Source organism: Pongo abelii, chromosome 4 (genome assembly GCF_028885655.2).
Source record: "Pongo abelii isolate AG06213 chromosome 4, NHGRI_mPonAbe1-v2.0_pri, whole genome shotgun sequence".
Lineage (NCBI taxonomy): Eukaryota > Metazoa > Chordata > Mammalia > Primates > Hominidae > Pongo > Pongo abelii.
The window spans coordinates 103298132-103314292 of NC_071989.2; the positions used below are offsets into that span (position 1 = coordinate 103298132).

At 34.2% G+C, this 16161-nt stretch overlaps 1 protein-coding gene and 1 non-coding gene across 2 annotated transcripts in view; one reads left to right on the top strand and one right to left on the bottom strand.

The window, feature by feature from the left end:
* Nucleotides 1–16161, bottom strand: part of SKIC3 (SKI3 subunit of superkiller complex) — a 96269-nt gene that overhangs the window by 51757 nt on the left and 28351 nt on the right. Inside the window, exons 14-28 of the mRNA XM_024247087.3 lie at nucleotides 15043–15129; nucleotides 14854–14957; nucleotides 13899–14025; nucleotides 13088–13267; nucleotides 12636–12760; nucleotides 11488–11741; nucleotides 10153–10255; nucleotides 6587–6763; nucleotides 6353–6497; nucleotides 6109–6187; nucleotides 5962–6023; nucleotides 5791–5847; nucleotides 4288–4356; nucleotides 3007–3081; nucleotides 1913–2054 (exon numbers count right to left, since the gene is read on the bottom strand). Coding sequence (XP_024102855.1) covers nucleotides 1913–2054; nucleotides 3007–3081; nucleotides 4288–4356; nucleotides 5791–5847; nucleotides 5962–6023; nucleotides 6109–6187; nucleotides 6353–6497; nucleotides 6587–6763; nucleotides 10153–10255; nucleotides 11488–11741; nucleotides 12636–12760; nucleotides 13088–13267; nucleotides 13899–14025; nucleotides 14854–14957; nucleotides 15043–15129 — 1786 coding nt within the window. The remainder of the gene's footprint in view (nucleotides 1–1912; nucleotides 2055–3006; nucleotides 3082–4287; nucleotides 4357–5790; nucleotides 5848–5961; nucleotides 6024–6108; nucleotides 6188–6352; nucleotides 6498–6586; nucleotides 6764–10152; nucleotides 10256–11487; nucleotides 11742–12635; nucleotides 12761–13087; nucleotides 13268–13898; nucleotides 14026–14853; nucleotides 14958–15042; nucleotides 15130–16161) is intronic.
* On the top strand, nucleotides 10808–10914 carry LOC112133572 (U6 spliceosomal RNA). The gene has a single exon (XR_002915212.2). It is a non-coding gene; the product is annotated as a U6 spliceosomal RNA (small nuclear RNA).

Below are 16161 nucleotides of genomic sequence, written 5' to 3' on the forward strand. Positions count from 1 at the left end.
TGATCTTGTGGCCCCCACCCAGGAACTGACTCTGCACAAGAAGACAGCTTCAACTCCCTATGATTTCATCTCCGACCCAACTAATCAGCACTCCCGACTCACTACCTGCCCACCACCATCCACCAAATTATTCTTAAAAATGCTGATCCCCAAATGCTTGCTCGGGGAGACTGATTTCGGTAATAATAAAACTCTAGTCCTCCACACAGCCGGCTCTGTGTGAATTACTCTTTTTCTATTGCAGTTCCCCTGTCTTGATACATTGGCTCTGTCTAGGCAGCGGGCAAAGTGAACCCATTGGGTGATTACCTATCTACGAAGGTAAAATGTAGAAAAAGAAACATATCTGATCTAATGTACTTAAAAGTAGTAGTGGAAAGTAAGCCTTCAAATCCTTTAGATTATTTAACAAAGTACACTAACCATATCTTACGTGATTGTTAGGTTCTAAGATCGATCAACAACTAAGGTTAAAATCAAATAGTCAAAGTTATTCTTGAAAAATCCTTAAAGTCACAAAAGAAAGAGTCAACAAAATTGAGTCATAATAAGCATGAAGGCCAGGCACAGTGGCTCACGCCTATAATCCCAGCACTTTGGGAGGCCGAGGCAGGTGGATCACCAGGTCAGGAGATTGAGACCATCCTGGCTAATACGGTGAAACCTCACCTCTACTAAAAATAACAAAAAATTAGCCGGGCGTGGTGGCATGCACCTGTAATGCCTACCTGCTAATCGGAAGGCTAAGGCAAGAGAATGGCTTGAACCTGGGAGATGAAGTTGCAGTGAGCCAAGATGGCGCCACTGCACTCTAGCCTGGGTGACACAGAGAGACCCCGTCTCAAAAAATAAATAAATAAATACAAAATAAGCATGAGGAGATCCATGCCTTCACATGCCACACCCACCCTAAGGCAAACCCACCCTAAGTACTGACCTTTGTAAATTAATTGCCTAGTCTCTAGTGCCTCAGGCTAAATGCATGCAGAGTGCCACAATCCCCACAATATCTACAGTGAGGCATTTTCTCTCCCGTTTTTCACAATTTATCTGATTCTTTCTATTATTTGACTGCCAATATTTACTGTTTTCAGTATTCTTGCTTAAACTCCTTGCTTCTTTATTAGTACTTTGTCAAAAGTTAATGAAACTAACATTTCTTGAGCATCTAGGATATGCCAGGCACTCTGCATAACATTTTGTACAAATCATCTTGTTTAAACACTAAGCAATAAATACTTTCCTGTTGAGAATTTTGGTAGCATGCCCAAGGTTTCAGTCAAGGCTACTAAGTGGTGGAGCAGAGATTAAAACCCAATGGTAGTTTTATTTAAAAAGATGGAATTATTACAATAGATGGTTAATAAAATTTCACCACTCTGTCAATTTCCTAAACCTAACCGTATTTTTCCAATATCTTCAAGAAAAATTAGGTGTTAAGTGGGGAAGCTAAAGGCACTGGGTTTGGCATTTCATTTATATTATCTCATCTAGTTCTCACAACTCTACAATCCAGGTATTGTTATATCCACTATCCAGGGAGTAAACAGAAGTTAAGGGTGGTAAAAAACACTTGGCCTAAGACTGCAGAGAAAGTTAAAGGCAAAGCAAGAACAGCAGCAACTGTTCTAGTGTACAGTGTATAGTGGAGAGTGTATTAAAGCCTAATACACTCTCCACTATAACAATGAAATTACTTTTTTCTTGCATCATTAGGTAACAATTTTTATCTTTCTTCAAAAGCCTTTATTAAAGTTTACAAAATAAAGACTGCTTCGCTGTTGCAAAAAGAAGGCAAATTCATGTCTTAAAGAACGCCAATATTTAATTTGAAATGAATTAATTTTAAAAATTATTTAAATTATTTCAATAGTTACTCAAATATCTTGCTATTATATAACAGATACCTTACCTACATATTTATTCAAAATAACTTGTGCTGCTGGAATAGCATTCATCTGGAGGATGTTGTACTGGTACAGCTCTGTTTCTCTGTTGCTTTTATCTTGCAATGTTGTGCAGACCCAATACGCATAACCTAATGCTCCTTCGGTCTTTAAAAAAGCCAACGTTAAGCAGACATAGGATAATAAATATGTCAATAAAAATTATAATAAGAAGTAAAACAATGCACTTCAATACAATAAATATCACATCTCAGTGTTCTTTAAGTCAACTGTTAAAAGTACCTTTAAATGAAGGGTCACTATGATAAAACACAGCTAAGAACATATTGAAATTATTTGCTCCAATGCTAACTAGAAGAATCAAATGGGATAAAATGCAGAAAGCAGAGCCTTGCCTGATGGGCTGGCTTTCCCTTCCTCAGCACCATTGCCAAAGGTCAGACCAAAAAAAAAAAAAATGAATTCTAAAACATTTTCATAAATAATCTAGAAATGTCTACCATGCCTACTCCTTATCTCATGTCTATCTTTTTCCTAGAGTCTGTTTCTATTCTATTCATATATGACTGCTACTATATCTATTAAATCTCAACGTCATTTCTTCACCAGCTCTTGAAAGTTGTAGAAAAAAGAAAAATGGTAGTTCTTTAATTCAAGACAACTAATCTGTTTCTAAGAAAGAATAAAGAATAAAAACAACTGATGTCATTAATGTCTAATACCACTATCTATTCATTTTCTTTTTCATTTTCTTAGAGACAGAACCTTGCTCTGTTGCCCAGGCTGGAGTGCAATGGTGTGATCATAGCTCACTGTATCCTGAAACTCCAGGACTCAAACAATCCTCCTGCCTCAGCCTCCTGAGTAGCTAGGACTACAGGTATACACCATCATACCTGGCTAATTTTTAATTTTTTTTTTAAGAGACAGGGTCTTGCTATGTTGTCCAGGCTGGCCTCAAGCAATCCTCCTTGGCATCCCAAATCACTGGGATTACAGGCATAAGCCACTATGCCTAGCCCAATATCTATTCATTCCCTTAACAAGGATAACACTTTTCTCATTAATGAATCCTCGAGAAGAATGTTCAGATTCTTACATGCATATTTAGTTCTGTAGTGTGCCTGAAGAGATCCATGGTGTCATAACTTCCAACTGCCTCAGCAATAAGAGCCTATAAAAGGAAAAAAACAGACTCTTAATGTGTTTAAAAGACAGTAACAATAATAATACAAAATGAAACTGTCTAGAAGAACCAAAGGTTTACTAGCTGAGCTTAACAGCAAAGTTAACCTAAGTTTTTCACTTCTATTGTTATTATTTTAACTAAATCTTCCAGTTACCTGCTAAAATAAATTATTTTTAAAACCAAAAATACTTTTAAAATAAAAATTAAAAAGTGATTCTGATAATCATCTAAGATCTACTGAGCTAGAGCAGTACTACGCGAAGTGAAGTCCCTTGGACCAGCCTCATAATCATCACTTGGGAGCAGTTAGAATGCTCCCTGGGTTCAGTGGGTTCAATGGCTGACACAGAGGCTAGCATAGTAACGCCACTGCTCCCAGATGCTACCACAGTGAATAGGAACAGGAGTTTGCCTTTCTAGCTCTGCTTGCTTCACCAATTAACTAGAATTAGGCCCAAGAGTCTAAAATACAACAAAAGATCTCTAAACCCTGATTAATAATTTTCTGATAAGCAACTGACTGCTTACTAATTCATTATAATTTCTCAACCAGGCAAGAACTTCAAGGCCACTCAGTCTAATCCCCTTCTTTTTCAGGTGAGAAAATTAAATTCCAGAAAAGTGATATGTTAAGGTAAAAAAAAGAAAAAAAAATCAGTAGGTAACAGACTCAGACTAGTAACAAAGTATCCTGATTCCTATTTGGCAATACAAAAATCTGAATTTGGGGGAGGAAAGAATACTCATAAACAAGTGACAAACCAAATATGAAGATTTTACAGAAACATAATATTCAAAATGATCTTTGTAAATGTGCATTTTCTTTGTACATGTGAGTTAAACAATAGAGTTCTGGGTTTATTTTTTAGGCACGGTAATGTCAGACTGCTAAGTGTTCAAAGGCCCCCCAAGTCAGAGTTAAATCCTTACAAGCTACGTGGCCTTAGGAATGACATTAGGAGCTCTGAGTTTCTATTTCCACAACTATAAAGAGAGTATAACATCAAACATATCTCAAAGAATTGATGATTGATAGATTAACTGAAATAGTGTATACAAAGAGCTAAGCACAGTGACTGGCACAAAGTAAGCCCTCAAATGCTATACGTTACCATTATTATCACTGTTATGCATATTAGTCAGTTATTGATATCAACAAGCTTATTAGTAACTATATGTTAAATTTCTTACTTGTCCAATCCAGCACATTAAATAAGATGGATCAAGGGATTGGGCCATTTTGAAAGCTTCATGAGCTTGCTAGGAAAAAAAGGCAAAAAATATTACAGCAAGTCATTTTATAAACTTATTAAACCCCTTATGTTTAAAAAGCATAAAATAAGTCAAACCTCTCATCATAAATATGTATGAACATAAAATTTCACTGTTTAAGCATAATTAGCAATGCTTAAAAGCAGTGTTTTAACTACCCAGTTCTAGAACACTCCTGGGTGCAACAGATTTCTCCCCAGGTTAGGAGTTCTGAACCCTAGCAAAAAAGGGTTCTACCTTGTCGTCTGCAGAACTTTTAACCAACGAATCATCCATCCATTAGCTAGCCATAGGTTTGAAGGCAATGATTAAATAAGGCTATCTATTCCCCTTTCTTTTAGCTTAACTGGGAGGATAAGAACTCACAACCAATGAAGTCCTAACCAATGAAGTCCTAGACATGTATATACCTGCTACTAGAGAAGGAGTGATCAACAACATAATTCTGCATTAAGCAATCAGGAAACTTCAAAAATATCTAATTTGGACACATTAACTCGGATGCTTTTTTTTCTGCTACAAAAAATAACTTTTTGTTACACACTGCTTTATACTATTTTCTCAACAATCTATGTATGGCAGGAAACAGTCTTATTTTTCCTATTTTTAAACAGTAAGCTCATGGGCAATAACTATCCCATGCTACAATAAAACCACATCCATAGCTTATTAAGACATTGTTTTATTTAAATTTTTAAAAGTTCATGTATTTTAAAATCCAAATTAATATTTTCTTCAATCTATTTACAATTTTCTAAATCCAGTCTTTTTTGCAGTGACTTAATGTATCCTTGAGAATATTAAGAAAGCTTTTTGGGATGAGATTCAATATACCGGCTGAAACACAAAACAGTTCAGACGTGGTATTACCTATAGATTTATGGAAACTTTCCAAACCCGACCTATAAACATACTCCCAGTCACTTTAGTTCTAATTGCCTAATGTATAATTGCTCAAGTATGACAAATTACACTTGCTATTTAAAGAGATTAGTATCTACTAAAGCCAAAATGTAAAGCATCCAAGAAAGGTTAAATTTAAGCTGCTAGAGAGTACTAACTGTCTCCCTTGCGCTCATCCACTCCACCTCCAGCACTATCTACATAGGACTTCTCTTACATGTGTACAGATTTTAAAAAATGCCGAATTGATTCAGAATCGAACCGTTTTAATCTCTAAATGAAAAATCAACATAATCACAAAACCAGAAGTTTCTTGAAGGTCATAAAAAGGAAAATAAATCCTACACATTAATTATTCGACATAAATTGAATATCATCAATTAACTAGCATACTGGAGAGCATACTGGCTAGATAACGATGTGCAAAAACATTTCTCCACAAGAAGCTGAGCTATTGAGGAGATAATAATATAGAAAACATTCTTTATTTTAAATATGACAGACAGGCAACATATTTACCTCAATATTTTCATTTGTGAGGTATAACACTCCCAAGTTGGTCCATGCAACAGCATTCTAAAAAACATACATTTTTTTTCTTAAAATAGGCCCCTTGTCTACTTGAAAGTCTCAGAAAATTAGTAATACTAAATTTTGAAGTTCTTTTTCATAGACACATAGAATACTCACAATTTGTTCTGACTGGATTGATTTGATGAAACAGTGCTGAGCAAGGGCATAATTTCCAATACCTGAAAAATACAAAACTTAATGAAACTGAACTTTGTTTGAAATACACAATCTTCTAAAAATATTGAAGTGTTACTCAATTCTCACCACTGTAACATGCAACCACACCAAGAGCATTCCAGTATAAGTGATTATTACTGTCGAGTCTCACTGCTTTTTTCAGACACTGAAAAGAAGTTAAATTAGATTAATTTTTATTTCTTGGAATAGCAGCATGTATATCAAGATATATGTGGTTTTATGTGAAAACACTATTTACTTCATCCAAAACATCTTCAAGAAAAGCATTATATTTTTTAAAAAGTTTATAAAAAATTTATTTATACCATACATGTAAAGATTTCTCCAGCAACTCCTTAAGATCATTCATGTTGCTGCCTGTTTCTGCTAGATGTTGTGCTTGGCGATAATAATTAATTCCAAGGTCACACCATGTATTAGATGTAGACATCAGTTTTAATGCACGACCATAACACCTATGGGAATACAAAAGTGAAGGTTATGTTTTTGTTACAATGCCTTAATTCAATTCAAATGTTATTAACTGGCAATCCTTGCAAATTACCTTCCTCCAAGGTGGAGGAGCTCATTTTTCTTTAATACTTGTTTTCCTTCTTTCTGACCTAGAAGGACTCCTAAAACATGAACATTCACTTTAGATGGTGAGACAGCATACAGACAGGTACAAGCATCCCCAGCTAGCTTCCAGAGGCAGGACACATCAGCTCGATGCTGTAGAGCACTAAAAAAAGAAACAGTGTGATTCTTACAAATTATTTATAAAAAGCATGAAGTTTATCTCCCTGATTATTACTTAAAACAGAAAAACTGTACATTAAGCACTGCAAATGCTTTACTAGCCTCCTCCTAACTGAATTATATCATATCACCTCCCTAATAGGAAGGGAAGAAGAAAAGCAGAAAGGGAAGGAGGAAGGGATTACTTTAAGTGCCAGAAATTTTGTGGACACTTTTTTTTGTTACTCTTCACGATTTTTATTAGAAGTAGCAGCAATCACACAAATAAATAAATAAGTTTTCCAGGACCAATTTCCTTTTAATATTAAAATGTTAAAACTATGCTTTTTGTGTTTAAGCAATGACCAAGGCAGTAAAGTTCGTAACTCTCTTACAACTGACAATTGTAAACTCAGGTTTTTGCTTTTAGATCTTCTCTCATGCTGTGTAGTTTTGACTACATCCCCACAAAGTTCATGAGTTGGGAACTCAATCTCCAGGGCAACAATGTTGAGAAGTAGGACCTTTAAGAGGTGATGATGTCATGAGGGCTCTACCTCCCTAAATGGATTAATACTGTTATTGTAGGAATGGGTTAGTTGTCACAGGAGTCAGCTCCTAATAAAAGGGTAGGTTCAGTCCCATTTTTTTCTCTTGCATTCTGCCCTTCTGCCATAGGATGACCCTCACCAAGATGCCAGCACCATGCTCCTGGACTTATCAGCCTCCAGAACCAAGTCAAATAAACTTCTATTCTTTGTAAATTAACCAGTCCGTGGTATTGTTATGGCAGCAAAAAATCGATGAAGACACCTCAAATAAAATATACCAAATATATTTGGTAAGATCTGAAAGATTTTTGTAAATTTTATTTTTTAATTGGCATAACTATATATATTCATGAGGTACAGAGATTTTTTGATACATATAATGTATTGTGATCAGATCAGGGTAATTAGCATATTAATCATCTCAAACATTTATAATTTCTTTGTGTTAGGAATGTTCACTATCCTCCTTCTAGCTATTTGAAACTATATATTATTGTTAACTACAGTCATCCTACAGTGCTACAGAACACTAGAACTTATTCCTCCTATCTAGCTGTAATTTTGTGTCCTTTAACAAGTATTACCCATATATCCTTTCCCCCTACCCTTCCCAGCTTCTAGTATCCTCTGTTCTACTTTTTACTTCTATGAGATCAATTTTTTTTTAGCTTCCACATATGAGTAAGCACATATGGTGGTTAACTTTCTGTTCCTGGCTTATTTCACTTAACATAATGTCCCCCAGTTCTATCCAAATTGCCTTAAATGATAGCATTTCATTCTTTTTTATGGCTGAATAGTATTCCATTGTATATGAATACCACATTTTCTTTATCCATTCATCTGTTGTTGAATATCTAGGTTGATTCCGTATCTTGACTATTGTGAATGGTGCTGCAATAAACATGAGGGTACAGATGTCTCTTTGATATAATGATTTTCTTTCCTTTGGATAAGTTCCCAGTAGTGGGTCTGCTGGATCATATGGTAGTTCTATTTGCAGTTTTTTGAGAAAACTCCATACTGTTCTCCACAGTGGCTATACTAGTTTGCATTCCCATAAACCATATAAGAGTTTCCTCTTCTCCACATCCTTGCCAGCCTTTATTTTTTGTCTTTTGAATAACAGACATCCTAACTGGGTGACATGATACCTTACTGTGGTTTTGATTTGCATTTTCCTGATGATTGGTGATGCTGAACATTAATACCCTGAGACCAAAAAAACCCAAAAATCTAAACATAAAAATCTGAAGAACTACATTTACCGAAACAAGCGCAGACTGAATGAACAAGCTCAAAAAGCAAAGAGAAATATTAATTATGGTGACAGAGGGCAATTCCTTTTGGAATGAGAAAAACTTCAGCTATACATTTTTCTTCATTTTTCTCTTCTTGAGATCTTATAAATAAAACATGGCAATTTCATTTAAGCCAAGTCTCAATAATCAGCTATCACAAGCTGCTATGTTACTGGCAGATGGAAAAGCAGATGGAACATTTTTCATAGCCTTTTCTACTCATGGAGTCCAGCCAAAAATAATTTTCCAATGTCTTCCTAAGAAATAATATTAATTATTGTGGTCATGACTAAAAGCCCACTGAGAATCCAAAGGAAGGGCAATATGATTTGGAGTTCCTTTGCCTAAATATCTTAGCAAAATTTCTAAAATTGACAGCAAAAAATGAGAAGAGAGAAAAAAAGTGAAACAGGCGATTTTAACAGCCTAAATTCTTATTTTAAGTTCAATAAAAATAAAATATCTATAAATTGAAGTAACTTATATCACCCTTACACAATAATTGTGATAGCATTAACGCCTTGTAAGTCTGGAAGTAAATATAAATTTGGAGATTATAATTGTTTTATATGCCACCTTCTAATGGGTTATGTTACATGTTATCCGGAATAACATTTCCTAGGCTCAGAAAGGCAGTATTTATAGCTAAGGTACTGTCACCCAAAGGTTCACATTTACTCTGAAATAGCAGTTCAAATAAAGTATGCCCTTTACACAGTAACCTTCTCTTTAGAAAGAACTACATTATGTGAGGCTTGAAAAGTAGCAATAAAATTCAGTGAGATAAAAAAGGGTTAGGTTTTCATTTCATATTTGGTTCATATGAAAAGCAATTCTGGAACAACCAATAAATAGAAAACAGGAGAAACCAAGCAGGAAAAGAGGGGAAGTAGAAGATGTTTAAGAGTTACAAAAAATTCAAATGTACATCTAACTTGTGGACTTTCGGAAGTCATCTACCACAGATAACACTTTTTCTGACCTAACCAATGAATTCACAGTTCTATAAAATGACAAATCTACTCAAAATTTTCTGATTCCTTTCTTGTTATTAGACACATCACTTTTTTCCTTCACAGTTTCTCCTCAGGAGCAATCAGATTGTCATTTCCCCTTAACTTCAAGACCTACTAATAATCCTACAATTGGCTCTTACCACTGAATGTATAGCATATTGAGCACCTGAAGCCCTATTTCCCAATCGGTTCCAATTAAAGATACTCATTTCCAGGCCTACTGAAAGAGAACACTAACACATGGTGTCAGAGCTGCTGTTCCACTAGCAGACTGCTCCTTCCTTCCTATTCTTTCCTATGCATCTAGGATGCCAGCCACTACTAAGAGCAGAAGAAATTATATCTGTTTCCCCAAGTGCAAAATTAATACAACATGTATGTTATAGAATTAGCTTGTCTGTTATTCTTTATGTTTGACATTCTGAGTAATTGCTATATCTAGCAGAATACATAAAATGATCTTCTAAATTTGGCTTCATTTTAATGTTACAAAAATAAACAATAAATAATAAGAATAATACGAACCAAGTAAAATATTCCAGTGCTTTTTCTATGTAGTCTATGGCTTTTCCATCAAGATAATCAACTAGAGCTGCTTTTGCCATCATAAGATGGCATTCACCCAAACCTAAAATCAGGTAAGTTTGTCACTGTTATTAAAACATATAAAACAAACACTTAAAATGAACTTCAAATAAAGTTATTGGTGTTATTTTAAAGCACTTTCCAGAAAATAAAACTTAATGGTATGTTATAAAATTATCTTAAAGCATGATCCTACATTCACTCAATAAGAAATTCAAATGGAAGAATTCTGTTGGAGTAAACATGCACTAGAAGTTATAAAAAAGTTATCTACGGAACCCAAGAATTTCCTTGACTTTGGGCAAGTTACTTACCTGCTAAAACTTTGGCTACAAAAAATGCGGATATTATCTATATGTTACTCTCCATCATATTACTATTTATTAACTATTGTGAAACAAGATATGATCTTTTTATATTAAAATCTGTATAGCAAGCTATACTATAAGAATTCAATGAAATAGTGATTACCTAAAGTGCCTAGTAAAGATTTCTTAAATGTGAGTTCTCCTTCTCTTGAGGAAAGAGTTTTACAAAATTTTTTTAAAAAAGTTTCAAGCCCTGAGTTATATGTCATTTACAATATACTATTTATGTGCTCACTTCAGCAGCACATATACCAAAACTGGAATGATAAAAAGAAGATTAGCATGGCTACTGAGCAAGGATGACACAACAATTCATAAAGCGTTCCTTAAAAAAAACAAACAGAAAAAAAAACCAGTTTCTTTAAAAAGGAGAAAGAAGGAAATGGAGGAGAGTAAGCATATATAATGAGCTCCCAGCTTTTTTAATACAATCATTACAAATGTAGGTTATATATGGATGGTGGTATTTTATTTTATATTACCAAAAATGACTTAGATAACTACAAAACAATGCAAGTTGTCTCTGAAGTTTAAAAAAAATTTAATGAGCCTATATAACTTACAAAGTAATTAAAGGTATTAAGATATTCTGGAGACATGATGAATTAATTATCAAAATGTAAGAGTAGGGAAACATGTTTTAGGGATTGCTTTTTAGATCTAATAGTTATCATACTGTTTGTCTAAAAGTTAAATCTCTATCACATTACTGTTAACTTATGAAACAAGATTTGATATTTTTATATTCAAATTTATATAAGCTATACTGTAAGACGTTCATATGGATGCCTGCTGTTGACTAAAGAAGTCCGTTTCAAGTTATTCAATACATTTAGGCAGGAAATCTACTCAAGGATTTTATACTTCAGGATCATAAAAGTCAAAGGAGCTACTAAAAATAAATTACCTTTTAAAGCAGGCACATAATCTTCTGTCTTTTTAATGATCATCTGGTATTGAGCTACAGCCTCCTTATATTTGCCTAGGATTTGCTGTATTGCTGCAACCTTAAACACACTGTATGTGGATTCTGGGTTCAGCTCACTGGCTTTTGTGAAGGACTTCAAGGCTGTTGTGTAGCCTCCTCTGCTTAAGTATGCTTCTCCTAACGATTCCCAACAATTGAAGTCCTTTGGGTCTGCTCTTAATGCTGCCTGTAAACTAAAATTTAAAAAAACCGTAAGAGAACTAAAAGTATGGAACTATCTCCAAATCTGAAAGGAAAATATAAAATAAATAATTCAAGTAATCATATATATCTGTGGCTCCTTCTACTTACAAAAGTGCTATTTAAAAATCTGTTCCTTTTATGATTAATTTTTTAATACTAAGAAATGTTATTTTAATTTCATAACAAATAAGAATAAAATGCTTTTTTTGAAAAAGTGCTGAACAAAATTTCTTTTCCTTGATTATCTCAAAGAACTCGAGTTTTCTATCCTACCAGGACAGGTGTCCATCTCAGTTTGTCACATCAGCCCATAATCCCCCACCAGCAATCCTTTTACCAAACAGAAATCCCACAGTTAAAACATGGAAACAATAGGCATGCTTTAAATATCTGATCAAATTCCATTTCCGTGAAAATGCCTGTATCTAGATACTAACATAAACCAGAAACAATTTTATCTTGATTCAAATACATTTATTTACATTTAAGTACTGTTCAAATCAAATGACTCAAATTGATCATATATGAGCTGCTCCCAATGCCCTTTAAGCTGCCAAATGTCTCCCTTGCCAAAAACAATGTATGTCAGCAGAACAACAAAGATATGTACCTCAGCTTCTCATCACTAACATTTCTATTGAGAACTACTATACATATTTTTTAAGACTTCAATTCACTAATCTGGCTATCTCCTCAACAACAGGACACCATTTAAACCATCTCTGCAATTCCACTGCCCTGCAGACAATAAACACCAATCAATCATAAAGTAATTTTGTTATTTCTTCTCTCAAAATACAACCTGGTAAGAGACAATTAAAATGCTTAATTTAAGGAACCGTTATGCTTGTCTAACATAGTTTAAATACAATAAGGTGCCTTACTCAGCCACTGCTTGAGAATGCTGACCAGCTTTCAAATAGTATAGTCCTCGCCTAAGCCAGGCCCATTTTGCTGTTCCAGCACTTGCCTTTTGAGTTACTGTTGTTAGGATAGCTAAAGCAGTTTCCTAATAATAAGAAAAAACTAATATTAGATATATTGAACATTATAAAAAGAAAGAACGCTCATGTAAAGTACACAAATATATTTTCATTTCCCACTTCTGATTTTTTAAACTTACACTGGTATACATCAAACTACAGTTTCAACAACAAGTGGTTAGTAATTTAGTATTTGCCAATGGAAAAAAACTTCACTTACACAGGCAAAAATATTTATATTGCACCTATAGAAAAAAAACTAATGATAACTTTCAAGTATACATATATAAAAATATTTTCATTTATATACTCAGGATAAAAAAACAAAAAGCAAAAGTGGTTATTAGACATACCATATCTTCAAGCTCCACACTTAGGTCAACCGCTGCAGCTCCAGATTCAGCATCAGTGTCATCTAATTCAAAGGCTTTCCTATAACATCCACGAGCTCTGTTTTTATCTCCCACTACATCTCTATAATAATGACCTAAATAGCAGAAAACTGTGCCCATATATGTATCCAGTCTTGCAGCCTTTGAAATAAATATTGATAATACCAGAACATTAAAAGTTCATTTAATGAGTATCTTTACAAATACAGAAGATAAATACACAGATTAAAGAAAAAAGAAATAATTTCATTAAACATACAAAAATATGCCAAAAAATCCTTTGATGTAAGATTTAAAACAGACAGGAAAGCTGTCCCTCACTGCTTATAGAAAGTAAACGGAAATATAAAAATATTTTCTTTTTTGGTAACGGAAATGTGAAATTAGAGCTGTTACTGAATTAATCTGCTCTTACAAGTCAAGATAAGAATGTAGGACTTATAGATGTTAAACATCTAAAAAAACAGGAATTTAAACATCTAACTTGTATGCTCATAAAACTACAGTGAAAATTACCTAAAAAAGTGTTGTTTACAAGAGATAATTACGTCTCGTTTTCTACAACACATGCTTTTTAAAAAGTAACTTTCACATTTTATGTTTTAATTTTTTCCTTGAAAACCCATATAACACCATCACAAAACCTGACATATGAAAGATAAAGCACAAAAAACAGTTCAGTAAAGAGTAATTGTAACTAATGTATATGATTATTATTTATTATTTTATAATGCCATTTCAACTAGGAATTGAATTGTAGCACTTGCTTTACCTTCAGAAAGTGGGTAAGAGCCTTTGTTTTATCTTTTCTTGTCTCTTCACCCATGAACCAGTATGTTAATCCAAGTTGGTAATGATATTCTGCAACTTCAGTATCTTTCTCAAGAGCTCTCTGAAAACTAAGTCACCAAAGGGTAACAAAAAGAAATAGTAAAACAAATACACACACACCCACATGCAATATAGGAGACTCCTAGTTGGAACAATCAAAGTTTGAGTGATTCAGAGGTGCCAAATTAGAAACCAATCATCACTTTAGGATTTATATTATCATAAGGAAAAAAGTGATTTGTTTTTGAAGAAGAGGATCTTAAAAAAGCACAGTGGCCTTTTAGCACTACCATGTGCTAAGTGTTCAGACTATACTGAACATTACATCTGCTTAGTGAACATTATGATCAGCTAATTAGATTTTTTTTTTTTTATTTTTTGAGTCCGAGTCTTGCTCTGTCATCCAGGCTGGAGTACAGTGGAATGGTCCTGGCTCACTGCAACCTCCACCTCCCAGGTTCAAGCAATTCTCGTGCCTCAGCCTCCTGAGAAGCAGGGTCTACAGGCATGTGCCACCACACCCAGCTACTTTTTGTATTTTTAGTAGAGATGGGGTTTCGTCGTGTTGCCCAGGCTGGTCTTAAATTCCTGCGCTCAAGAGATCACCTGCCTTGGCCTCCCAAAGTGCTGAGATTACAGGTGTGAGCCACCACGCCCGGCCAAGATCAGCTAATTAGATTTGAAACCCATCATATAATTTTTTATAGCTAAATACATTTCTAAATGTATTTCTAAATACAGGCTAAATACATTTCTTTAAAATACTAAAACTTAAAGCCTGCAAAGATCAAATTCATGCAAAATCAAATCTTCATCAAGCCTACTCACTTTGAATTTTTCAGAAATATAAAGAACTAAGATGTAAATGGTTCTATGAGCAATCTATATATCCTTACCATTTTTCTGCTTGTAGATAGTCCTTTTTGGTGAAATGAATCAAAGCCTCAAGGGCATGAACTTCAGCTAGGTCAGGGTAAGAAGAGAGAAGGTCTTCCATAATCTATAAAGTAGACACCTGTCAATTCTATACCCAAATAAAAATGCTTTTAACTCAAAAAATGCTCAGTTTGAATAAAAAAGCCAACCTTTGTAGCTTCATCTAATGAACCTTTGTTCCGATAGGCCAAGCTTTTGAGAACCAAAAGTCCTGGGATATTATCTGCATCAGAAATCTAGAAAAAAATTGTAAAGAACTGCTATAAATCTCCTTCAACACAACCACAGCAATATTTGCTTTAATTAAAGAACGAACACAGAAAAGCAGGGTCCTAATAGAATAAAGAAATAGAGGTCCTGATTTCTATCACTAATAACACATCTTCACTCTTCATAACCTTTTTATTAGGGAAAATATCATATACATAAAAAAATTACAGAAACTAGTATAATAAACCCACATGTACCCATCATCCAGCTACAAAAGCACAAACTCACAAGCAATCATTTTTTTCATCTATACTTCCACTAATTTTACCACACTTCTGCTCAGATTATTTTGACACAAATCCCAGATATTGTAACTTTTTACCTGTAATACTTCAGCATCTATATCTCAAAGTTCATTTCTAAGTTGCATAACCACATTACCATTATCATACCTAAACAAAACCAACAAACATCCTTAACACTATCAAATTTCTCAGTCATCTCATATTTGAACAATTTTAAAAATCAAAATCTAAATAAGATACATACATTTGAACTGACTGATAATGCCTTGTCTCTTTTAATCAATAAGGTCTCCCTCCTTCTTTTTTTTTTTATTTCCTTACAATTTAACTGTTGAAAAATATGGCCTATTTGTCACAGTTTCTCAGAGTCTGGATTTTGCTAAACGTATTCTCAAGGTGTTTAACATGTTCCTTGGTTCCCTGTATTTTCTTTATATTAGTAGTTGGGTTCAGAGGTTTGAAGATTCCCAAGGATACTTCAGGTCTTCAGGTGTATTTGCACTTGGTTGTGTCTGACTGTCTTTTTTTTTTTTTTTTTTTTTTTTTTTTTGAGAGACAAGAGTCTTGCTTCGACGCCCAGGCTAGAGTGCAATGGTCTGATCTTGACTCACTGCAACCTCTGCTTTCTGGCTTCAAGTGATTCTCCTGCCTCAGCCTCCCAAGTAGCTGGGATTACAGGTGCGCACCACCAAGCCAGACTAATTTTTCTATTTTTAGTAGAGACAGGGTTTCACCATATTGGCCAGGCTGGTC